The sequence below is a fragment of the Marmota flaviventris genome, chromosome 2 (assembly GCF_047511675.1).
Source record: "Marmota flaviventris isolate mMarFla1 chromosome 2, mMarFla1.hap1, whole genome shotgun sequence".
Classification (NCBI taxonomy): Eukaryota; Metazoa; Chordata; class Mammalia; order Rodentia; family Sciuridae; genus Marmota; species Marmota flaviventris.
Genome location: NC_092499.1, coordinates 27,854,164 through 27,880,136, shown reverse-complemented (window position 1 = coordinate 27,880,136; position 25,973 = coordinate 27,854,164). Strand labels below are relative to the sequence as shown.

Sequence of the window (25,973 nt, the reverse complement as noted above, 5' to 3'; positions counted from 1 at the left end):
GGCAGCCGGGCGGCGGAGCGCGGGGGATGCTCTTACATAACCGAGCTCCGCGTCCTGCTTTCTCGCGCGCTCCTGAGCCGCGGGGTGGGAGCGCCCCGGGCCGTGGAGCCCGGGCCGGCAAGCCGGGGGCCCGGCCGCCCCTGCGGGCAGAGGAGCGCGAGCGGCGGCGGGAGGAGGGCGCCGGAGGCGGCGGGGGAGGTGAAGGTCAGTGGGTGTGAAGCGCCGGATCCACACCCCCTCCTCCCCTGTCCCCTCCTTCCCTTCCTCTCCGTCCCCCTCTGACGTCTGGAGCTGGCAGCTCCGCCGGTTCCGCATTCCCGACCCCTCCCCGCCGCCCAGGGGCCGCTATATAGCCGGGGCTGATGCAACCCGTCCCGCCGCCCGCCACAGCCTGCGGGAGGGACGCTCGGCGGCCGCGACGGGGGGCGCTGGCGGCGGCGGACGCTGCAGCGGCGGCGGGGCTGGCGCCGCGGCGGCTCCCGGGCCGGGACGGGCCTGGGCACCGGGCGGAGCTCCGCGGCCGGGCGGCAGCGGCGCGGAGTGGGCACGGCGCCTGCAGCCGGGCCCCGGCCCCGGGGGCGCCGCCTCCGCCCGCGGCTTCTGCACGGTGGGTGCGAGGGCGCGCGGGGCCGGGCGGGGCGGGGCGGGGCGCGCGGCCGCGGCCACCTGGGTCGGCGGTCCCCGCGCGGGCGCAGCGCCAGCCCAGGAACTCGCGTCCCGCCGGGCGGCTCCCGAGCCTTGGCCGCCCCGCGCTGCAGCCGGTGGCTTCCCGTGCGTTCCCGCCCCGGGACGCGAGGCTCCCACCGCTCCCGGGGCAGCGGGGCGCTCCCTCCTTCCCCCTCGCGCGCTCTCCTCCCCGGCCGCCTGCAGGGAGGCGCTGTCCTAGGGCGGCGGGGAAGGCGGGGTGAGTGGGGAGAAGACTGTCCTCCGAGACGAGACGGGTCGTGGCCGTGGAGGGTGAAAGGCCAGGAGGTGCGGGGCTGCGGGTGGGGATGACAGGGACCTGCTGGCAAGTCGTGTCCTCTCGGAGGACTCCCAGGAGGGATTTGAGAAGGATCCGATTTCCATCCAATGGAGAGGGCTTCAGTCAGGACCATTGCTCCCGGATTCTGGGTTAGGAGGGTCCTCGGGGTGACTTGGGTCCCCTTTGGGCTTCCCCGTCTTCCATGCCCGTTTACATAAGACTGGAAGCTGGCTTCTCTAGGTAACCAGCCCAGTTTAGAAGACTCTCTTCTGCTCCTCCCCTCAAAGGAGGCTGGGCCATCCACTGGACCCCTGCACGTTGGGGTGGCAGAGCTAGACTTTGTTTGGGTCCCTTGAGGAGCTGGGAAGCCCAGGGGGCTTGCTCTTTTGCAGGAACGGATGGGCCATCTGTGGAGTGAGAGATGGAAAGGCTGGTGGGAAGAAATCAACTGATCCCTTCTGTCAGCTCCATTTGCAAGATTGCATGACCCTTTGCCCAGAGTGCTGCCCTCCTCAGTGGCATCCAGGGCACTAGGAATCAGTGGCCTGTCCAGGGTACTCAGGGCAGATATGCTCAGGTCTGTGTCTCAGAAGGAGCTTGCACTGTGTAGGTGTGTATACTCTACTTTAAATCCTGGTCAATTGTCCCCAGGGTCTTAGTGTCAGGAGCAGGAAACACTGAAGGTCTGAACCATATTTGGGTACCTGCTGTCTTTAAAGCCTGCTAGGAACTGTGTTCCTCTGTCTTTCTCCCAGCCTCCCTTCCCTGAGGGGTTTTAAAGACACCTCCCTTTGCTTTCACCCCCTTTCCAACAAATCTGGCTGCAGCTTGAATGGAAAGCTTATCTCCCCTTGCAGGTTTCTAGGGGAGAGTTTAAGCAGGTATCAGGTGTGAGCATGGCTCTGATTTTACAGAAATCCAAGGTTCATGGAAGGAAAGCAAGATCTATTCTCATGCCTCTGGGTGGCTGAGGTTTTGCCTGGCTTAAAGCAGAGAGGATGGATTTCTCAAAGACTCTTCTGTTCCCCCTCCACTTTGGCTTTGGTTCAGAGGTACAGGCAGCTCCAGAATCTTCCTGAAGAGCTGGGTGCTGTTTGATTTGAAGGGTCGTAGGAAGGCCTGGGTGTGGAGGCCTCTGTTATTTCTCCTAGTTGGATCAGCCACCTCCAAGGAGATGTGTCCATCGTGGTGAGAATGTCCCCTAGGAAAGGCTTGGATGAGAGTCTTTCCCACTGGTCCACTGCCAGCCTCTGCAGCCTCCAGGACACACTCCTCTGTCTGCCTGGATCTCTTATTGTCTCCCACCTGCTTGCAGGAGAGGTGGGCCTCCTTTCCAGTCTTCAGAATCCTCCGCAGGGCCAGGCTCTCTGGGCCTCTTGTGTTGTGCAGCTACCCATGTTGCAATGGGCTCTCGTCTTTCTGTGTCTCTCGTGTGTTTCCAGCTCCACTCTGGAAGGGAAGGGGCCAACACAGACTCCAGGCTGGTCTGCTCCATGTTCATTGAGCCCCAGCTCGACTTGAGCAATCAGAGCCGGGCTGAGGGCAAGCTGCATTCTTTTCCGCTGCAGGGTGCAGTTTGCTTTTTTTCCACGTGAATGAATTATGTTTGAAACTGAAATGGGAGGAAGAGAAAAATAGAGTGAGTGTGTGTGGGTCTGTGGGCGCACATACCTATACGGGCAGGGGGAGAGCAGCAGGCACATTATTTTTCCATTTTCCTTTAATTAAGGCTCTGTGGAGGTGTGTTTGAAAACAGAGGGTCTCCTATGCCTTTGAGGAGGGTGAGAACACTGTTTGGGCTGCGTCCCGGGCCATATGCAGCGTATGGTGGCCAATGAAGCTGGGCCTGGCTCCTTCCATTGCTTGTCTTGGCAGTCATTTCTGTGGCTTGTGTTACCAGCTCTGGAACTGAGGGGCTGCCAAGCTCCGTGGATGTGTGTGTGTGTGCATGTGTGTGCACACTTGTGTGTGTGTGTGTGTGTGTGTGTGTGTGTGTGTGTGTGTGGTTTGGCCTCTCAAAACTCAGCAGAGACAAATGCCTTAGTGACCCAGGCTTGGAATTTGCAGTCTGTTTCTTTGCACTTATTACTGGCTGTGGGAGGCCCGGCCAGAGCCCACCGTATTGGTTTTTTTTTTTTTTTTTAAGTCTGTTTTCCTTCTGCAGCGCATGGGATTTGGTCATAGAGCTCCATTTCCAAAGCTTTAGCTGGCCAGTGACATTTTTACAAAAAGGACCCATGCAGCTACCACACAGTGTGTGCATATCTGTGCCCTGCATCCGCCTTGCCACCAAGGAAGAGAGCTGGGGTGAGGCAGGAAGAGAGGAGTGACAGCTTGCACTTTCCCGGCTTCTCAAGTGCTGGATACACATTGCTGGTGGAGATGATTTCATGTCGTTTATTGAGCACCTACATTAGGCAGAGCTGTTTCACAGGCAGAGCCTTATTGGAAGCATTTCTCTGTTTTCCAGGGAAGAGCGGAAATCCCCCGGGGGTGGGGGGGGAGGTCCTAAATTCTTCTCCCACTGGGACAGCTATGCAGGGATCCTGCCTGCAGTGTGCAGTGGCTTCTCCTGAGCCCATCTGCCCTTCTTTGTCTTCTTATGAAGGCCGAGGAGTGACCCCTTCAAGCAGCACAGAGAGGCAGTGGGTTGAGGGATGCCAAAGATGCTGGCCTCTGCTTCTGGGACAGGGCCAGAGCCCCAGCCTGTGGCTCCTACCTTAGGGCCAGGGATCTGTGCAGCTGCGTTGTGGTCTGCAGGGTGGAGACACTGAGGCAGACAGAGTACAGGAGCTGGGCCTCATTTCTGTGCCTTCGTAGCCAGCCATGACCAGGTGCCCTCTGGATGCAGGATGGCCCTGCCACCTTGGAGTTTGGGGCTGGAAAGTGGGAGAGCATAGAATATTCTGGAGAGAATCATCTTCATGGCGGTAGGAAAGGGAGACCATTGTTAATGACAACAACCCAGAAGGTACCTTAAGGGGTCATCTAGCTCTAGTGCCCCTGCAGGAAGGAAGGCCCTGTGGCCACAATGATTTCAGCTTATCATGTGCAGGTGCTGTTCCAGTTATTGACTAATTTAATCTTCTCAGTAGCCTTACAGGGCAAACGACTTTACAGTTGTGGAAAGTAAGGAACAGAGAGGTTAGGTAACTTGCCCTAGATCATACAGCTAGTGAGGGGTAGATTGAGAATTCACACTTGGACCATCTGACTCTCAAGCTCCCCTTCTCACCTGCCCTGACTCTCTTGCCTCAGAGTTTGGGACAGACTTCCAAAGAGGGCCTTTTGCTGCTTGCCCTTGTTCTCAATCTTGGAGCATTCACCATCCCTTTGCTCCTCATCTCCTGGACCTCCTTGAATTTTGGAGGTTGGTTGACCCACATCATTCAGAGTCCAGGAGGCAGATCGTCACACACGATTCCCTTGGGGAATCTTTCCAGGATCCAGCTCCCAAGACCGCCTAGTCCTCCTCTTGCTGGTTCTCAGAGGCAGGATCCTTGTTTTTGACGGACAGCCCCGCTCTTGCTCTCGGGCCCCCCCACTCCATGCCCCCCCCCAACTCACCTCCACTTGCTCTCAGCATCAAGCCTTGAGCCTGTGGCCAGCCGTCCCTGCTGCCATCCTGGCCTGCTTACCTGGAGGGGGACCGACCTTCCCAAAGAGACCAGGGGGTCTTATAGCCTCTCTGAAACCTTCGTTTCCCCCGACAGAAAGTTGACAACAACACAGATCCCAGGTTTCTCTTAATCTCTCCTTCTCTCTCTCTTTAACCTGTTTATGTTATTCCGGATGAAGATGCTGGTTGGGCACTTTTAATAAAGAGAGCCCTCTGTCAGTGGGACCCTCAAAGCCAACCTGTTATCACAGACCTTCCCCCTGAAAAAAGACTTAAGATATTTTTATCCCTTTACATACAGTAAACAAGAGAAGGAAACCTGGGTAAGTTACCTCTACCCTTTATCCTTTTCATCAGAGTGATTTTTCATGTTAGTCTCCCAGTAGATATTTTTGGACTTGAACTGCTTCAAGACTCTTTTTTTTTTCTGTTCCTGCAATGCAGCATCCAACTGTGTCCCCACAAATCCCCAAGGAAGTTGGGTAGAGAGATACAGATACCAGATCTTCAAGTTATTTTTTTTCCCCTTGGGGTCCATCTGGCCCCTGTTTTATTCAAGCTGGATTTTAGGGAGCTGCATCCAATCAGCCAGAGTCTTAGGCTCAGCAACAGCCTAGGGTCCACTGTGACCTCCTGAATGCTTTCTTATTCATGGCTGGTTTGTCAGGGCTCATGTTGGATTTGGGCATTCCCCAGCTTTCCTTCAGTGGCTAGTTGCCAACTCATTCCTGGTCAGTGTCCCAAATTGCCAAAGTCTCTTTGGATTCAAGGCCTATATGTTGAGGCGCGAGCCTCGTTTCTCAATTTTGGTGTTTTGCCAATGTACAGAGCTCGCCTTCTATTCCTGCATCCCAGTCACTCAAGGAGTCAGAGCTGGTGTTTATCTGCCTTTCGAGCCTCCTGAGCTCCCGAGGGGAAAACTCTGGGTTCCTCTCCTCAAGTGTTTAGTGCGTAGTTCTCCTTTTCCCACTAAATTGTTTCCGTATGGAACCACCAGTCTGGGAGATGATTTCACCTCTTGTCATCTTTCCTGTGTCTCCCTTCAAGTGGGTAAGTTCTCCCTCGCTGCTATTGGTTTCCTGCCCCCCACACCCCGCCTGTTTCTAGATCCCTAAATCACATCAAATTGTTTTACTTTTCAAATCACCAAAGCTGCCTTTCAGCCTCAGATCACAGCCAGCCCTGGGCAGTTAATGAGGATCCCATTAGAAAGGCGGCGGCTCAGCCCCTCCACCTCAGCCCTCCACCTCGTCCCCCTCTGCCAGAGACAGCTGAGTGACTTCTCACTGTGGTGCAGGTCGGGGCTGTGGTGTCTCCTAGGAATGGCATGCGGTGAGCGTTCTGTGGTTAGAGCTGAGCGCCGAGGGGCTTCCTTGCAGGGTTGGGAAAGACTGAGAGGTTTTGGCTTCAAAGGAAAGTGTGGTCCTGGTCCTCCGGGCCAGCCTGGTACGGGGGATGGGTTCACTAGAGCAGGAATGGCAAGAATTTATGGGGCCACTACTCCCAGGGGGTGGCTACCCCTCTGGGGGGGTTCCCCCCAGTAGCAGAGAATTCATTATGTCTTGGGAGCATTTGTGAGTGTCTCATTTATACCATCTGTACGAAAATAAACAGCAGCTCCAAACAGAGCCTGTCGCTCCTGGAACAGAGAGGGGTCTGGCTTCCATCTCGCAGGGGGCTGAGGCGGGAAACAGGGACGTCTCTGCAGTGCTTCTCTCGGGGTCTACTGTGGGAGTGAATAACCTGGAGGTGAAATCGTGGCCTGATGATGAGCTTCGAAGCTTCCAGAACCATCCCCACCCCACCCGCTGAAGTGTGCTGGGCTATGAATTTGGTATCGTTCGTTTGCTGTTTCATTCATTCATTGATCCATTTGTTCCTTCAAATACTTCTTCCTCCCCCTTGCTGTGCCAGAAAGGATGTCAGACTCTGGGGTCACCCAAGCAACAACCAGTCCTGATGGCTGCCTGCCCCCCAAGTAATCCCTCTGCCTGGCAGGTGGTGGCATGGCTGGGCCCCGGCAAGGTCTTGCCACGTAGGGGCGGGTCCTGGCCCTGGCCCTTTTCCTGGCCCACTCTCGAGGGTGGAGGGGTGGCTCTCTCACTGCCCTAAGCCCACCTTGGGACGAGGGGGGATCAGAGTTCATTGAACATCCCTGAGTGGGAGGCCGCAGGGGCTGTTTCCCTCTGGGCTCCCACTCGGGCTGCTGTGGGGTTATTAAGGGAACTTCCCAAACCTGGATCTGGTGGCAGGTAGAGTAGAGGGTCCTCTGGGCAAGAGATTGACCCTCCCATTCAGGGCTTCTGTGTGAAAGTCCATCCGTTGGAACGTACTTCCTTCAGCTGAAGGCATCCCACAGCTCAAACCCCATGAGGGGAAAAAAAGGGCAGGGTCCCAAAGTCCAGGGACCTCAAGTCCGGCCTTGGTTCTGCCCTTCTCTGGCTGTGTGACCTTGGGCAAGTCATTCAACTTGAGCTTCAGCTTCCTCATGTGCAAAATGAGGATGTGGTTTAGATGAGCATAGGGCCTCCACCAGCTCCTGAGACTGTCACTCAGTGTGAATGAGTCTCAGGTCCTTTTCTGAGGTGACCCAGGGGACACTAGGTGCTGATGAGGGACAGAAAGGATGTGGAATGGAAAGGAAGGGCCAAGGGGCCAGGTGTGTGACATAGAGATGGTGGAGCACATGAAAGTGTCAGGGCACCAAATACCAGTGAGTGCAAGGCCAGGAACCCTGTGCAGAGGGTTGAGTGGCAGGCTGTGTGTGTGCAAGGATGTGGTGGCAGTTCCACTGTCCTGTCTTTTCTTCTTTTCTCTTTGTAGTTCTGGGGATTGAGCCCAGGGGCACTCTACCACTGAGCACTATCCTCAGCTTTTTTATTTTATTTTGAAACAGGATTTTTTTTAAGGCTGGCCTCAACCTTGTGATTCTCCTGCCTCAGCCTCTCCAGCGGCTGGGATGAAGGCATGCGCCACCACGCCCAGCTCACGTGGTCCTTTCTTTAAACAAAGTGATGTCCCTTGAAGTCTTTGTGGTTTGAAGTTGCAAATCACTCACATGCTTTTCCCCTCAGAGCTTAGAACCTATTTTTTAAAAAAAAGGCTGGTGCACTGGCTCATGCTTGTAATCCCAGTGGCTTGTGAGGCTGAGACGGGAGGATTGTGAGTTCAAAGCCAGCCTCAGCAACAGCGAGGTGCTAAGCAACTCAGTGAGTCCCTGTCTCTAAATAAAATACAAAATGGGGCTGGAGATGTGGAGTGCCCTTGAGTTCAATCCCTGGTACCAAAAAAAAAAAAAAAGAGAGAGAGAGAGAGAGAGAAAGAGACAGGACTTGGATGGGGACCAGATTTCTCCCTTGAGAATGACATGAGATGGACAGTGTGGTTTGCACCATAGCCAGGACAGTCTCCCTGATAATGCCCCTCTCTTGGGTTCTCCATCTGAGAACCTGAACTGGGGCAGATGGTGGTGGGTCACCCTCCAGGGCCACTTGTGTGTGAGTGAGACACAGCCCAATACAGCGTGGCCTGGGGGCACCACAGCTCCCCTGTCTTGCCAAATGCATCCTTCTCCATGAAATACCAGAGGTGAGAATGGACAGACAGGCCGGAGATTTCTCCTGGGGATTTCAGTGACAGTGGAGGAGGTTTTAATTTTATGGCCCTGTGCAGACAGGGGGGAAAAGAGAGAAATGAGTTCCTTTTTGGGAATGGATGCCCCTTACAAGGCTGCTCTGAAGTGTGGGCATCTGACCTCCACGTTTGCAGTGCCTGGCAGCTTGGGGCAGCTTTCAGGATCAGACGGATGGGTGGAGGCAGGGGTGGGAATGTGCTCAGGGGCTGGACCCGCCTGGCTTTATTGGCAGATGAGCTTACTTCAGTGCCACCTGTGCCTCCAAGTGCCTGTCCCTTACCCCTGAGCTTCCTCAGTATAAGGAAGGAAGAATCAGGTCTCTGGTGTTGACCTGTCTCATCTATGGCCTTCCTTCATGCCTGCGCTGTCTTCCCTCCTAAACCTCTTGAGTCCTGGGGGGGGGGGGGGTGAGGGGCTGGGCGGTGTGTTGGTTCCAGGAATGGGGAGACCTTGGAGGCGATCTCGGGTACTGGGTTCCACTGGGAGAGCACATGCTGACCCACTCTGTCTCCTCTGCCTCGGATCTTCCTCACAGACATCAGACACGCTCACCTCTAACTTGGATCTGCCTCATTTCAGATTCAGGGTGTCTTAATAAGTATGCAGAGGAGGCTGTGTGATGTGAGGGGAGGCACGATGCCAGGCCAAAAATAGCTCCCTCTTGAACAGGTGCGAAGGCGCTTGAGATTCCACCGTGAACACAGTCTCTTCCGAGGCGTCCCTTGCCATGTAAATCCCAGCCCCGCCCGTTTGCACCGTGTGCAAACCTGAGCAACTTTTCTCTCGGAGTTTCGCCTTCTTCCTCCATACAAGGGGCTCTGGCCCAGCCTGCCAAGGCAGACGGAAAAATTGGGACCTGGCATGGAGCGCATGCCGAATAGATGTTACCGGTAATTGCGTTACGCGTCGCCTTAAAAACCAAACAAGAGGGCAAACACTCCTGGCAGTGCCGGACATGGTGACCTCAGTGTGAGTTAATTGACTGAGTTTTCCTTGATAATAGAAAGGATTGGTGGGCAGAAGAGTGCCTGAAGGGGAGGGATGCCAGAGAACACAGATGGGAGAAAGGACCGGTCCTGGCCAGGTGAGGGACTGCTGCTCAACCTGACTGCCCTGTCCTGCTTCTTCTGCCCACTCCAGGCCAGCCTGCCGCTCCTCCTGCTATGATGCCTGGGCAGATCCCCGACCCTTCTGTGACCGCAGGCTCTCTGCCAGGGCTCGGCCCCCTCACCGGACTCCCCAGCTCGGCTTTGACTGCAGAGGAGCTGAAGTACGCCGACATCCGCAACATCGGGGCCATGATCGCGCCCTTGCACTTCCTGGAGGTGAAACTGGGCAAGAGGCCCCAACCGGTAAAAAGTGAGGTGAGCAAGCCTCATTAACCCCAGGTACAGCTCAAGCGCCACAGACTTGGCTTCGCGTCCTGGGTCTGGTCCCTATTGCGCAGGGGAACCTTGGCCTTGCTGTTTGGAGTGTGAGGACCGGTAGCATCTGTGCTGCCCCAGGCTTGTTAGATGGGGAATCCTGGCCTCACTACAGACCTGCTGAGTCAGAGTCTGCATTTTAACAAGCTCCCCCTGGGATTCATGGACACATTAAAGTTTGAGAGGCACCCGGCTAGGACGGGAGGTTTAATCTGTCTCTGCTTCTTCCAGGGGCTAGAGAAGCGTGATGATAATGATAATGAATAATATCTAGGCAATCTCTCTGGGGGGTTGGGACGACCAGCAGAGATGATGGAAATGTGCACATGTTTTAAAAGCTATACAAGGGGACAGTGATATTGAGCTGGCTTTAAAAGTTATCATTTGCAACATCATTGCCTCCACCCCTTTGGGCCTTAGTGTGCCAGCCTTCTTGAAAGAAGGCTGATGTGATCTCCCTCTGCAAGCAGCTGCCAGAGCCGGGCATGGCCTCAGTCCCAAGCATCATCTGCCTGAGATGGAGTTGGCAAAGGACTCAGCCCCTCCCCCCCCCAAGGTCTCCTGCACCTGCAGCTTTCACTAGCTTTACTTGCAGAAGAGCAGCTTATCCCCGGGGACTGGTGAGAAGCAGAAGTCCCCAACATGACTGAGTATCAGTGCAATGCATGCCCTGGCCACTTATCTATGGCTGGGGATTTGTCCAAAGGCCCGGCCTGGCGAGCACCCCAGCAGCCCATTTCTTCAGCGGCCTGAGAGAGTAGTTACCATCAGGTCAGCCCAGTGGGGAGAGGTGGAGAAGGGCTGAGGGCAGGCTGTGGGCTGAGCTCACCTGGAGGGAGGGTTCACAGGTGAGGGTGAGCTGGGAAGGAGGATCCAGCCTCCAGGGTAGAGACTGGGCATGGGTCGGGATGCATTAGTTTGCTGGTTAGGGTTCAGCGGTCTTTCCTCGTGAATACCTTAAAAATTGAAAAGAAGGGCTTTAGGGGGCTTGGACCCTGGTGGCAGCCTGGCCCTTGAGGGCTGGATCTGGCTCTCAGATGTGTTTGTTTGGCCTGTGTTGCACTTTCAAAGCGCCTTGAACCAACATTTCACTTAAAATTTCAATTAAAAAAAAATAGGAAGATCTGGCCCCACATCGCCCTATGGGGCATGGCAATGGCTAAATGGCATGGAGAGCGAAGGCCACCTCATTTTTCCTCTCTCTAGTTACCCACCCTCAACCTCACCCCGTGACCTTGGTCTTGCTCACACGGTTGGCTTTGTGTTTGTTGCTACCGGCTGCTTTCCTTGACCTCCACTGACTAGTCCGCGCCGTGGCCTTCTGTGCTCCAGACACCTGGACTAGGTCCACCCTGGGTGCCTACTAAGGACTGTGGCTTCAGAGAGAGCGGACCATGATGTTTCCTTCTGGATGCACTTGGTCAGCTCCCAGGTCACTTCCTGGCTTCTTTAGTGGTCTGTTTTCCTTAAGGAGGACCCTTTTCTTTCCGCCCTCTGCTAGTCCCTCTCAAGCCCTAACTTGAAAGCCGCTGTTTCTGGGTCATCCCTCAGTGTAATTGCTGTCGAGAGCCATAGCTGAGCATTGTCACTGGGGCTCTGCGGCCACCAGTGGGGTTGATGAGGCCTTGGGCAGGGGCTGAGTCTCCACCTCTCTCCTTCCCAAAGGCTCTGGAGGACCTTCCTTTTTTTTTGGAAAAGGTCTTTATTTGGGTTGGGTATTTTTACATTTCACAGCCACCCCCAAGCTGGTGGCATAGGCCCTGTACCTGATAGTGACGCGCTGTCCTCCCAGGCACCCACAGACGTGTACCTTCCAGGCTGTGAAAATAACAAGCCGTTTTTAGGGCATATTTGCATGTCCTCTCACTGGCTCCTTCGCTGTCAGACTGCAGCGCGGGGGCGAGGCGGCAGATGGAGCCCCAAGACTCCACCTCCCTGGGAATCCACCTCCAGGTCCTCCCAGGTCAGACCCCAGGGGTGGGGGCAGCTCATTCTTGGAGCAGCTAAAACCCAAAGGGGATGGGGGAGAAATTTGCAGCTGATGAAGCTTCCTTCCAAAGATCGATTTTGCATGTGGCAAACGGCCCTTAGTGGATTTTCACATTGGCGTTTTAGACTAGTCAAAGTTTCTCCAATGATAATGAGGTACTAGCTCACGTCAACTGAACATTTAGTACGTCCCAGGTCCTGTGCTAAGACTTAACAGGCAGGATCTCATTTATTCCTCACCCAATCCGGGTAACCAGGTTATCCCTGTATTAGAGAGAAGGAATTTGAGGTCTAGGGAGGAGGTTCCGTGTCACGCTGCTGGGCAGTGACAGTGCTGGGGCCTGGCTGATGATGACGATGTTGCTGTCACCACAGCAGTATGTCCCTGTCCCTGAGCCAAGCACCAGGCATGTACTAAGCACTCCGTGAAGGACCTCATTCATCTCACACACTGACCCTGTGCTGTTGTAGTGTTCCCCTCACAGATGAGGTTGACAAGGCCAAGAGAGGCCCAAGGTCACTTGCCGGGAAGTGAACCCAGCAGTCTGACTTTAGACCCAAGCTTTAACCTTTTGCTATGGCCTCCTATGTCCCCTGAGTCCTTTCCAGGCTTCTAATCAGAGATCTCTCTGGCTGAGGAGGCCAGATGAACCTGGCCCCAGAACACTTGATCATTTTGACAGCAGAGCCGAGTTGGTACTGAGCCCTGCAGTTCTGAAGCCTTGTGGTCTCCCAGACCCCAAGGGAGCTCAGGCCAGGCCACGCGCAGGCCGTGGTGACACAGCAGGCTCTTGAGCTATCTGCCTTGCAGAGGCCATCTCCTGGGCCATGTCCAAGTGCATGAAGGAGTTCAGGAAAAGAAAATTGGAAGAATTAAGTTAAGCAGCAGGTTTGTGAACTATACAGTGCTTTATGCTGATTATTTTCTGTGAAATACAATATTAAACTGTTTTGGATCACCTGCTTGCCTATGGTCCATCTGCTAAGCACCTAGTGTGTGCCAGGCCCTGGAACCTGAACCAGGAGCAAAGGAGACAGAATCTCTCCTCCTGGAGCTTGGTGTGGTAGGATGGGCAGCCACCAAGGAGCAGATTACCCAGCAGGAGAGAAGACCAGGCAGTGGTCAGTCCTGCAAAGAAAAGTTCAATCCCCATCAACAGAGGCAAGACGCTTGCTCCGATGTTGGGTTGGCCAGGGACTCTGGGGACACTGCGTCCTTGGCTCTGGGACTTTTGAAGCCGTTGCTCCTTTCTGACCTCTCTTTTCTTTCTTTTCCAATATTCCTTTTCAAGACACCTTTGCTCTCTGGCTGTTTCCAGACCTTTCCTTCCTTCCCTGTTTGTTCTATAGCCCCTGAAAGCTGGACCTGGAGATCCAGGTCATCTGCTGCGGTGGGCTGCTGTGGCCACCCTTGCACACTTAGCCACACACTTGCACACTTAGGCACAGACTCACCTGGTGGACAGGCTCCCTCTCCCCAGGCCACTCTGCAGTGCCCTGGGGGAGGCTTAGGGTTTCAAAGGATGCTGGTCCAGATGACCTTTCAGGAAAGAAGTTGTAAAGTGTAACTCCAAGGTCTGTCATCAGCCTGCAGGTGAGTCTTGTGTGGTCCTCACAGCATCCAGTCCTTCTGTCCTTTCCTTCCTTCCTTCCTTCCTTCTATTTCTGAATGAGTTGCCATATTTGTTTTTTTTTTTTTTTTAAAGAGAGAGAAGAGAGAGAGAGAATTTTTTAAACATTTATTTCTTTTAGTTATTGGCGGACACAACATCTTTGTTTGTATGTGGTGCTGAGGATCGAACCCGGGCCGCACGCATGCCTGGCGAGCGCACTACCGCTTGAGCCACATCCCCAGCCCAAGTTGCCATATTTGAAAGCTAGGAAGTGTGGACTTTCTGGTTTCTTTTAAAAAGAAAGGCAGTGAGAAGCAGGAGCTGAGGAGCACCTGGCTGCAGAGCTACCAGGTCTTTACTTTGCCACAGACCCCACCACTCCCAGTTACTTTGCACCTGGCCCACTTCACACTGCCTGGGTTTGAGTCTCTTCTGGGTTTAGGTCCCGAAGGCGGGGACTATATCTTACATTCCATTTCATTTCTACCAGACTGTTCAGTCCCTCACATGGATCGTGTATTAATACCTGCTTACTGGTCTGGGCATTATTAGCTGTGTCTCTGAAATTTTTCTCTTCTTCCATTGTTGTGTGTCCCAGTTCTTACCTTGTTCTTGTTCTGTGGCTTTTCCATTTCTGGATTTAAATGACTGTAGGTAGAAGAAAAAGGGGAAAAAAAGGAGGCGGGGGAGAACACAAATAAAATCAAATCAGCCATTCCCAAACTCGGCTGATCACCCACACGGCTTGGGGAAACTTCTGTATAGATTTCCAGATCCTACCCCAGGCCACTGGAATCAGAATCTCTGAGGGTAGAGTTTAGGGAATCTCGTCACTAGTAGGCTCAGAGATTACTTAGAGCCTTTTGAAACATGACTCTAAGCCATTTATACCTCTCCTCCAGCCCTCCGATCCTTCTCAGTTGCCTTCTGTGGGTTTAACCTGGAGGAATCCGCATGTGCACACCATCACAGACTGCCCTTTCCATTTCTCCTCATTTTTAGAGCAGGAGAGGAAATGTAGCTATTGGTGGATTTCCCATTGGTGAATTCCTACCTTCTTGAGAGCCCTGCAGAACATTTCACACCTTTGTGTGAAAGGTGAATTGGAATCTGTGAGCCATCAGGGCCCTCAGAAAGCAGTTCACTCTCAGACACAGGTGATGTCCTCAGAGTATGTTCCTAAAAGTGACTTAAGATAGTCATCCATGTTTTTAGCCTGAGCATAAAATGTTGCCCCAAACCAGCTGGCATGCGGGGTAAACATTGGCCTAAGCTTGCTTGTGTTTTTAGTGACTTGAAACGTAAAGGCAGCCCACTGGCATTTTTTAGCAAGCCTTGCATAATTGGTTTTTAATTTGTGGCTCTTTGGAATAGCATTGGCCTTCTTCCTCTGGCTCAGATGCCTTTTTTTTTTTTTTTTTTTTTGGCAGAGAGATCTAATCTGTCCTTTCTTTGAAATCCTGAATTTCCACTTTACTTTCCTTCACTTGGTTGGCACGTTTTAGAAAGTGGTTAGCTTTTTTTGTTTTTAAACAATTAGATTGGAAGGAGAATGAGTGATAGTGACTGAAAGCCCTGAGTGTCTTTGACATTGACCCCTGTGGCACCGAGTCTTGTTTGATATCATACCCTGAGCATTCACAGGGTTCTGGAGATGATGCCTGCCACTTAATAAGAGGTGCACACGTAAGGTAGGATTGTGACTGACTTTGCAAATACGTGGATTATACGAGTTACTTTATATAACTGATTCAAAAAGTCAAGCAGTGGGACTTGGACTTGGACTTTCATTTCCTGGAGGATCCCTTGCCCCAGAAGTGCTAGGCAGCCCGAGTGTTTGGGGGCACCCAGGTATGGTGGGAGTTGGGTGCTGTTCTGGCTTCCTAGTCAAAGGGGCTGCTAGAGCCCTGGACTGGAGTTTAAGCTGCAGAGTTCAAAATGTGGCTCTGTTGCTCATCCCCGGGAGGATCCCCGGGAGGACCTTGAACAAGGCAGCTGGTCCTTCTGAGCAGGTCCTCATCTGTAGAGTGAGGAAGTTGAGACTCACAGAGTTTCTTCATGAGGTGAACTGGGGCACTGAGTGCAAAGATGACTTAAGCTATAGCACGAGTTACTTTACCTGTAAATCACCTTTATTGGGACCCGAGTGCATTTGGAGTGAATCCCCTAATCTGACAGCACTGGCCTTCTGTGGGAGCCTATGTCCTGGGGTTCAGGGAGGCAGGCAGACCTTCCTGTTTCTGATTGTTCATGCAGTTTAACTGCAGCTGGAGTTCCAGTCGCCTTCACACCGGGTGAGTGGGAGGACTCCGCAGCCCTCTGTTTCCCCCTCAGCTGCTCTGGGTGACCCCTTATCTTGTTTCCTGTGGTGTCAAGGTCATTGCTGGATTCCTGTCAGCCACCGGTTTTTTTTTTTTTTTTTTTTTTTAGCTGCTGACCTCTTTAGTCAATGCTGGTCATCTTTCTTTGGTGTCCCCAGATCCACTGGCACATGGACTCTGAGATAGGAAGCAGAGTTCTCTCCCAGGTGAGGCTCACCTGGATCAACAATGTGGAGCCATTTGTCTCTTTCCCCAAAAGGCACAAAGCAACATGGCCTATAGTCTTAGAAGGACATTTAGACCCATTCAGGCAGGCTGCAGAGGTGCTGGGAATGGGGTCCCAGGCCTCCTCTGGGTTTAGCACCCCTCGAGGCTGTGCACGTCCTACCATGTGCTGTGCTCTGCTCTGTGACTTCAGGGTCCCGCGTACTCTGTACAGTGCATGCGCACGCTCGGGATGACAAGCCCCCTTCTGCTTGCTTCCTCCCTGCTCCCCCACAGCACAGCCCCCTCCAATGAAGACCTGGGCTCTTTGTAAATAACGCAGCAAAGCAAGATGCTGCATTGGAGTAGTTTGACTCTGGAGAGGCCATAGACATTTGAGATTCAATTTTCTCCTTTGTAAAAATGGGGAAGAAAATTAAACACACACACACACACACACACACACACACTCACACACACTCCAAAACCCAAAGCCATGTGATGTAGGTATTTGCTTTGGAGCATTTTTAATTCTGTGGAAAAATTTTCCTGGTCAGGAATAAAGAAGTAAGTTGGATAGCTGGCTCTCAAATGTGAGATCAGAGAGCGAACACCAAATTGTTTCACATTTGATCACTGTGTTAGTCAGCTTTTTATTGCTGTGACAAAATGCCTGAGAAAATAACTTAAAGGAGGAAAGATGTATTTGGGTTCATAGTTTCAGAGGTTTCAGTCCATGGTCATTGGGCTTCATTGTTTCTGGGCCTGTGGTGAAGCAGAACATCATGGTGGGGAGCATGTGGTGGAGCAGAGCTGTTCACCTCATGGTGGCCAGGAAGCAGAGAGAGGGAGAGAGAGAGAACACGGGGCCCAGGATGAGATATCCCCTTGGAAGACATATCCCCAGTGACCTACTTCCAGGCCCCACCCCCTGAAGTTTCCACCATCTTCCCTGATAGTGCAGCCCGTGAGCCTTTGGAGGACATTTCAGATCCGAACTATGACAACTATCAGATCTCAAAGAATCCAAGCACAGATTGGAAGCTAGCCGAGGGCTCCTGGTTATTCTAAGATCTTCAAGGCATCACAATGAGAAATGAAGTAAATAGTCAACCAGAGCTGAAAAGGACGTTCGTCTAACTAGTGTGGATGAAGGTCTTGGGAGTGGGGGGTTGAGCAGTGGACCAGGAATGGGATAACCTGGGTATAGACTTTAGATTGTAAATGAAATGCCAACCAAGACATGCTCAAGCACCGAAATTCAGGAACCTTTCTCTCACTGACTCGATGACTGGGGTTGGGTATATAAATCTGATATTTCACCAACATTGACTCATTTTCTACTTCAAGGAAAACAAGGCTGGTTTTTTTTGTTGTTGTTGTTTTCCTGGAAGGATTTTTTTTTTTAATGTGGGGAGAGAAACCTCTACCTCAAACTGTAAACAAAAAATCAACTCAAGATAGATCAAAGACCTAAATTTAAGAGCTAAAACTATAAAATTCATAGAAGAAAACAGCTATAAATCTTTACGATCTTGGATTAAGCAATGGTTTCTTAGATATGACACCAAAAATCACAAACAACAACAACAACAAAATAGAGTAGACATCGTAAAAATTGAAAACTTTTGTGCTTCCAAGGACACAAAATGTAAAAAGACAATCACAGAGCCGGGCGCTGTGGCACACACCTATAATTCCAGCAGCTCTGCAGGCTAAGGCAGGAGGATATTGAGTTCAAAGCCAACCTCAGCAACAGGGAGACACTGTTGAGCAACTCAGTGAGACCCTGTCTCTAAATAAAATTCAAAATAGGGCTGGAGATGTGGCTCAGTGGTTGTGTGCCCCTAAGTTCAATCCCTGGTACTAAAAAAAAAAGAAAGAGAGAGAGAAACAATCACAGAATAAAAGTTTTAAGATTTTGCAAATCACATATCTGTTAAGAGGCTTGTATCCAAAAAATATAAAACAAAAACCTATGATCATTGAATAATAAAAAGACAACCCAGTTGTAAATGGGCAGAGGATCTCAATGTACATTTCTTCAAAGAAAATATTTAAGTGTTTACTGAGTGCATGAAAAACTGTTTAACATGAAAAGCCATCAAAGGCTAATGAGAACCCAATTAGGTATCACTTCATACCCACCAGGGTGATTATAACAAAAAAAAGAGCGACACTAGCAGGCATTGGTGAGGAGGTGAAGAAGCTGAATAATAAGATTCTGGCGGAGATGTAATGGTGCAGCCACTTTGGAGAACAGTCTGGCAGTTCTTCCGATGGCTAAACCAGAGTTACCATATGATCTAGCAATTCTACTTCTCTGTCACCAGTAGAAAGAAAAACATGTCCACACAAAAACTTGCCCATGAATGTTTGTAGAAGCATAATTCATAATATCCCCAAAGTGGAAATAACTCAAATGGCCATCAGTGGACTGATAAATAAAATCCCACATATCCATCCAATGAGGTATTATTTGGCCACAAAGAGGAATGAAATACTAATACATGCTACAACAGGGATGAAACTCAAAAACATTTCCTGAGTAAAAGAAGCAAGTCAGAGAGGACCACTTATTGCATGATTGATATATATAGAATATCTAGACTAGACAAAGTCGTAGAGACAGGAAATAGAACTTGGTCCCCTGGTCCCCTAGTGCTAGGGAGACGGGAAGAATGGGGAATGGCAGCTAAATGTTGTGGAGTTTTCTTTGGGGAGTGATGAAAATGTTATAAAATCGATGATGGTGAGAGTTGGACATCTCTGTGAATACACTAAAAGCTGATGAAGTGTATATTTCCTTGGGTTATATCTATGATGTGTGTGAAGTTTATCTCATAAAACTGTTTTTAGCCAGAGGTGGTGGCACATGCCTGTAATCCCAGTGACTGGGGAGGCTGAGACAGGAGGATCGCAAGTTCAAAGCCAGCCTCAGCAACAGCGAGGTGCTAAGCAGCTCAGTGAGACTCTGTCCCTAAATAAAATACAAAATGGGGCTGGGGATGTGGCTCAGTGGTTGAGTGCCCCTGGGTTCAATCCCCAGTACCCCCCCAAAAAAAACTCCAAACTTTTTAAAATAGGAAAGGATAACATCCACCTCACAGAGATGTGGGAAGGATTAAGAGGGATAATGTAACACATCACCCCATGTGTAGCCATGCTCCATAATTAGTAGCCATAGCTAGTAAATCCCCTTTTTAGGCTAGCAGCTGTGAAGAAGCCAGCATCTTTTTAGGGCTGTTTTTTCTTTTTATTGCTAGTAGCCATCCAGAAACAAAGACTAGGATGTTGGTACAGAACTGCCCAGGAAAGGGTATAGAACAGTGGGGTCTAACTGGCTGCACCTCCAAATTCCCTGGAGAGCATTCTCGTTGGATTAGTCTGTGGGGTAGTAAGTGGTCCTAAATTTTATCTATTGGTTGAAACCTCTGGTGTAGTAGGAGCCAGCCTAGGTCTTTGAAGGAGTGAGGACACTGTGTTCAGGACAGATGGCTTCCCGGAGCAATGAACTTGATGGTTTGCAAACTTCCTTTGCAGACATCATCTCTTCTGATGTGTTCCAACAACCCCGGGAGGCAGGTGTCATTACTACCATGAGTTGTTATGGAAGGAAGCTCCTTGAGATTAAGTCACCTGCCGGGGCCTCATTTTTAAAGCATAATTTCACCTCTTCTATTTAAAAGAAAGCAAGACCCACATACATGCTTCTATCTATTAGTTATCAAATCAAATGCCTTGGAGAGCATGGCCAAGGGGACATGTGCTGCCAGGCTGGTCTATTCTGCATAGACTTCAGAACGAAGCTCTTTCTGCTACTTGTCTTTAACTGATGGCTGCATGCTTTATTGCTTGATAGCTATTCATGTTAAACAGCTTTTCATGATGAGCATCTTGAGAGTGGACAGCAGCTGAGAAAGCATTATCTGTCTGTCTGTCTGATCGCCGACCTACCATTTATAACCAACTACTGACCTGCCTGTCCAAGAAAAACAAGAGAGGAATAATCTGCGTGCCGAGGCTGTCAGAAACCTGCAATTGTCCCACATAAGCTCTCAGTTAAAAGTTTTGTATCAATCAAAACACATCTTATTTTCCCATGTGACTATAATATGTTACAGTTGTAAGCCCTTAGATAAAATTCTGCTTTATCTAAATTTAGTATTTTGCAGTATCATGTGAACAAGATACTTCTGAAACTGCTCTAAAATCCACTGGGATATATATATATATAGGTACTCCACAAAGCTGGTTCACAGACCAGCAACACCAGCATCTGGGAGCTTGTTAGAAGGGCTGGATTCGAGGATCTTGCCTTAACCCACTGAAGATGGTGCTGTGGAGGGTGGGGCTGAGACCCGTGATGCAACAAGCCCTCCAGGGGATTCAGATGCTTTCTGCAGGTTAGATGACCTGATGGTGCCTTCTAGCTCTGTCTAAGATCCTATCTGAGCATGGTTACAAGGATCTAAAACAACATTTTTCTTCAAACCTAACTCCAGTTTCCTGGATGGATCTGTCTGCCGTGAATGTATGTAGTACCTGAATCCGGGTGAGGCAAGACTTGCTGTCTGAATCAGGGCTCCAGACCAGTTATTTCCATGTCTAGGGATCCTAGGCATGGCATGGCATTGCCAGAGTCTGCGTCCTAAGGGATCTCCCAACGAATTAAGCTGTAGATTTTGTCAATAGCTGCATGCTTTATTGCTTTCAAAGGGAGAATTACATAAGCTATTCTAATGCCAAAGGATGTGGCTTCTAAACTTGAGTCTCAGCTGCTCTAGTCCAAGAACTGGGGAGGTGCTCCATACTCCTGGCAGTGGGGGGTGGGGGGTATGGAAGGTGGCTCTCAGTCTCAGTGTGGCCAACCCTTTCTTTATCCCTCTCTGAACTTTTATTGCATCTTAATCCTTCTGCATATCACTCACTATAAAATCACCCTTCCATCTCTCAGGCCAGGCAGCCCTGGTTGGGAACTCATTTGGCCCTGTCACATCGGTGGGATTTTTATTAGCAGGCGTTCAGAACCCTTGATGTAGAGGTGGCCGTTCTGCTGGGCAATTTGTCTGTTATCTATGTCTCGTGCCTGAAAGAAATTGGCTGAAATCTGTGTTTTAGCTGCACACCCTGCATACAGATTACATGGAGCTGCCTTGGTGGAGAATAATTAAACCAAGGACCTTGTTTTTCACCTTCGTGATGAAAGACAAATGACTTCCAAGGCTTTAATAGGATGGCACTTGAAGTGGTCTTTGACTTTGGCTAACTCGGGGCTTTCAGAAGAGCCCTGGTCATAAATATTCAATGCAAGGATTGCATTTTCGTCTAATTGTGGAAGGCATCGTGGGGCAGGAGCTCTCCTCTCTGTTTTCTGACCCCGTATGATCCAGGCACGTTACAGCGCTTCCTGCTGTGGTTCAAGAATTGGTTTCAACTGATTGTCATTCTTTGAGAAGAAAATGGGTTTTTCCCAGGCAGGTGTATTCTGCTGCTTGCTATCTTTTGGGGAGGGTGCGAGTCCTGTTGGGGCCACTATTTCTCTCCTTTTCTCATCTGTTAAAGGTATTGCCAGTTGGGCAAGAAGCTAGATTGATTGCCTAGTGGGAAATCAGACCCCAAAAAACCGTAGATAGGAAAAAGAAAGAAAGAAAGAAAGAAAAAAGCTAGAATAGACACATTTCCACAAACTCATCTTTCTCCAAATGGCTCTTTTCCAGCAGAGGAGTCCCCCGCAGTCTTTGTCTCTTTTCCTCTTCCATGGTGGGTTTTCTGCCCGTGCAAGTTGACTTTTCCTACCTCTCCTGGACTCTTTCTCATATTTGTAGTTAGTGTTTGCTCTTTCGTTAGCTGTATATGGGTGTCAGCCTTCCTAGCAGGCTTTCTCGGCCTTTGTTCCAAACACAATGCTCTCTTCTTAGCAGCGGAGACAGACTGTTCATAGAAACCAGCACCAAGCCTGCAGCCTCTAGTTTAATAGATTCTCTTAACTCTAAAGGCAAAGTTTTTGCCGTGGACAAGAGGGATTGGGAGGTCCAAGGTCAGAGAAGTGCTTCATCTTGCTGAAATGTGGGGAGACAAAGAAGTTGGGTTGGATGGATCCACCTGTGGGCACTGATGCCCAAAGGAATGCAGGTTGTCAGGCTTCCAGTTCATGAAGAAGGTGCTCCTGCTCCCCCACCTGGGCCGGGCGAACTCACTTCCCGTCCTTGAACGGGAGCTCCTAGCCTGATGATGCAGGGGGATGTGGGGACTCTGGGTCTCCTCAGTTCTGGGACCTCCAGATGGAGCTGACTTTATAGCCCTGCCTCTCCCCACCCTTTTCTGAAGATGTTGAGACCACTGAGCTGCCCCTTCTCCATCCACTCCCCAGCCGTGGCAACTGAGTGAATGACTTTGGCAGGTGGAACCATTCATGACCTCTGCCAGCTCCTATCCAGAGCCTTCACCCGGTGATTGGCTGGGATGCTCTTGAGCGAGCACAGCTCCTGCGCATGGGTTTGTTCGTAGATGAATGTGTTTGGTTCTGTCCTGGTGCTGGGGGATGGCTGGAGTGAGGTAAAAAGAGCACTGGATAGGGAGTCGGGAATCCTAGGTTCTTGTCCAGGCCACAAACTCTGCAAGGGACCAGCATACAAAGAGTCAACAAAGCACAGGCTTTGTTCTCATGGAACTCCCACTTTGATGGAGGAGACGGAAACTGAGGATAGAATACCATGCAGTAGGGACCAGGATGAGCTCAGAGTTGTACAGGAGCTCAGAGAGGAGGGATGCCTCCCCAGCCTGCAGAGTGTGAGATCTGAGAGGATCCCACTTCCTGTGGGAGGTGATGCTCCGGCTGAATGTTCAGGAGAAGTGGGAAGCCAGCCATGGGAACAGTGGGACACAGGCATGCAGCCAGGGAAGCGCAGGGCAGAGAGAAGCTCAGTGCTTCTGAGCATAGACACAGGGTTGGGGTAGACGGCAGGTGAGACCACAGGAGGAGGGCCAAGATCAGGGATCCCTGCTTGGTACCTTAGGGAGCCTGGGCTTCATCCTGAAGGTCAGAAGGGCCACTCCCTGCCATCAAAGGCCAGTGACTGGGTCATATTTGCATTTTGGAAAGGTCCCTCCAATGGCTAGGATGGAGGATGGTCATGCCAAATCAAGGGGAGAGAAAGTGGCAGTGGGTAGACAGTGGGGACCACATCTGAGGATGACTCAGGGTGTGGAACTGGATGGCCTCTGTGTTCAAAGCTGGAGCTCATGACAACAGGTGAGGGTGAGGCCTGAGTTTCTAGCTCTAGGGAAGGTAGATGGTGGCCAGTGGGAGTGGAGAATAGAGATGCGGGAACCAACAGAAGACCAAGGCTTTGAGGTGCTGAGCAACAACCACACAGAGCATTCAGCTGGCAGCTGAGCATCTGGGTCTGCAAATAAAGGTTTGGTTGGCATTGCAAGCCACGAGAGGAGATGGAATGGGGCTCCAGAGGTGGAGCATAGGGACTGAGAGAGCAGAAGGCCAAGGATGGGCCTAGAAAGCTTCACCTGGACCCGTGGAAAGAGGATCCCAGGCAAGAGACTGATGAGGCATGGTCAGAGGACAGACAATCTGAGTGTCATAAACTCGGGGCAGAGAGCATCTGGAACAGGGATGATGTACAGTTAGCACAGGCAGGAGGCCCAAGAGGATGGACTGATCAGTGTCCTGTGCGCTTGTCCTGAGGCCCCTGTCCCTGCCGTCAAGTGTGAGCCTTAGAGCCTAGATGCTTGCCACTTTTTAAAAGGGGATAGGGAGCCAGGCATGGCGGTACACACCTGTAATCCCAGTGACTTGGGAGGCTGAGGCAGGAGGATTGCAAGTTCAAAACCAGCCTCAGCAACTTAGCAAGAAGCTAAACAACTCAGTGAGACCCTGTCTCAAAGTAAAAAATAAAAAATGGCTGGGGATGTGGCTCAGTGGTTAAGCACCCCTGGGTTCTATCCTTGGTACCAAAAAGGGGGTTGGGGATGTCCTTGCCACGGCCCAGTCCTTCTCCAGCCATCAGGCCAACATGCCCAGGTAAGTCAGAGTTGGAGGAGACTTTGGGAAGGTCTTAGCCACAAGGAAGGCTGCCGGACAGGCTGAGTGGGGTCCATCTGTGTCTTTCTGCCTTGGCGACCTCTGGTTGATGCTTCCTTGCTGAGTGGCAGTTCTCCCACTTGTAAGGCCCCGCAGACCCACCTTGCCTAGGTGTTCGGGGACTAGTGAGAAGTGGAAGCAATTGTGTTTATTAAAGATGAGCCTCAGGTCTGGAGAGGCGAGCTGATGGTCTGAGGTCCCAGAGCAAGACATGGCCTTGACGAGGACCAGGCGGGGTCTGTGTGGGCCAGCGATCATAAATTAGCCGCCACGGGCTGGTGCAGCCCACTGAAGTGTTTTGTTTGGCTCATGTAATATTCCTTTCAAAATGAAATTCGTTGCCAACATTAAATATTGGGAGACTTTTAGGCACAGTGCCATCTAACCCTCCTCCTTACTAATGGCTAGTTCCTTGCTTGGCTCCTGGAGGTGGTATGGGTTGGAAGTAGCCGCGGGGGAGTCAGGGGTAACCCCAGTCTTGAGTGATCATTTGTCTTAATTTTTTTTCTGAAAGCCCTGCCCACTCTTCCCTGGAACAGCTGAGGTCCAGACTTCAGCCATCTAGGCGGGAAGGCTTGGCCAGAGGAGAGTGGACACTCAGTGGCCTACTGTTTCCAACAGCTAGGCCCCAAGGGAGGTGCTGGGGGAGAGGGCCCTCCCAACCTTTGCGGGCAGCAGAGGGTCAGCAAGGGTATTGGAGGATGGCCCCTGGGGTTTCCTCATTCCTCCCGCCTGGCCTGGCCTGGCCTGGCCATGATCCCACCCCTGGACTGCCCTACTTTGTTGACGGGGGTGGGGGAGGGAGGGACCGCAGCCCCTGGCTCAGCGAAGCCTGTTTATATGGGGGAATGTCTGGTATGTTTGGCATTTGGGTGTTTACTTCCCAGGGTGCTCCTGGGTCCCTGGTGTTGAAATGTGGCTTCTGCATGTGGAGGTGGGGGGTGCTCTTGTGGGCCTGGCTGGCAGTCTAGTCCGGGGCTAGTTTGGAGGTTGCAGGGTTGGTCCACCCTGCTCCTCCCTCTCCCCAGGTCTCCTTTGTGTGTCACCTGCTGTCAGGAGGGTGGCTGAGTGTGCTGCTGTGCCCAATCCACGTCTCCCAGCCTCACCTGGGATGCAGCAGGGAAGCTGCCTTCTGCAGACCCCTTCCTGTGTTTTAGGCTCTGGACAGGAGCTTAGGCCTCACGACAGCCCTGGGCAGCGGGCTCAATGCCTTCCTTTTACAAGTGAGGAGTGGAGGCTCAGGGAGACCCAGTGACTTTCCCAGGAGCCCACAGCCAGTCTGTAGCAGAGTTTCTGGAGAACTCAGTCCTTGAAGACCCCCAAAGCCGATTCTCTCAACCCTGATGCCCTGAGCCTCAGGCAAGCCTGGTCTCTCGGCCTGGTCTGTCCCCCTGGCCTGTGTTCCCAGTTTGAGATGAGACACTTCATCCCTCTGCCACTCCAGTTCGTGCTGGTTTGGGTCTCTCTCTCCTCCTTGCCACAGGCATTATTGCTCTTTTCCCTTATTGCCTTGTCCCTGTGAGAGTGTTTCCGGCACCGTGGGTTGAATGTGTCACTTCTCTTTTCTCATTCCGTCTCTCGGTGCATCTCGCAAGATCTCATTTTGAAAATGCCTGTGACATGTCAGAATTCAAATTCACATCTGGGCTGCTGTTGCCACCGTGGCAAAGCTGCGTGGCCTGCAGAAGGGAGCTGAGAAGCATGACCCCGGGGCACGGTGGGGGTGAGGCCCCTCCTTGGAGCCTCACGTGGAGCGTGCGTGTTCCACATTCATGTTAATTGTGCAATAAACTTTTTCTTTTTTTAATTTAAGAAGACCCAATAAGGAAAAAGCAAAAATGATCATTGCCATTAGAGTTGGAAGCTTCTGCTGCACGCAGACCACCTGCTTTTTTGAAAAGAAGGAGTGCTCAGGCCTTGGGGACAAAGGCCTGGATTCAAACCCTGTGCTTGTTCCTGGCCATCTCAGCAGCCTTGACGTCCCCAGTTCCCTCACCTGTAAATTGGGTGGGATAATAGAACTGTCCTTGTTTGTACTGACGTGAAGCTACCATGCTCAGCATTAGTGGCTGGGAGAGGATACCGGAGTGTTATGGGTTTTGTT

The 25,973-nt window shown here is 51.4% G+C and overlaps 1 protein-coding gene across 2 annotated transcripts in view; it reads left to right on the top strand.

Annotated features, from left to right (window-relative positions):
- Positions 1 to 510: 510 nt before the first annotated feature.
- Jdp2 (Jun dimerization protein 2) overlaps positions 511 to 25,973 on the top strand; it is a 38,625-nt gene continuing 13,162 nt past the window's right edge. Inside the window, exons 1-2 of one of the 2 annotated variants that reach the window (XM_071607655.1) lie at positions 511 to 607; positions 9,358 to 9,581. In XM_071607655.1, coding sequence (XP_071463756.1) covers positions 9,381 to 9,581 — 201 coding nt within the window. In that variant the 5' untranslated portion in view covers positions 511 to 607; positions 9,358 to 9,380. Of the gene's footprint in view, positions 608 to 8,696; positions 9,108 to 9,357; positions 9,582 to 25,973 lie in introns of those variants that run through there. The other variant, XM_027931534.3, reaches the window with a different exon arrangement.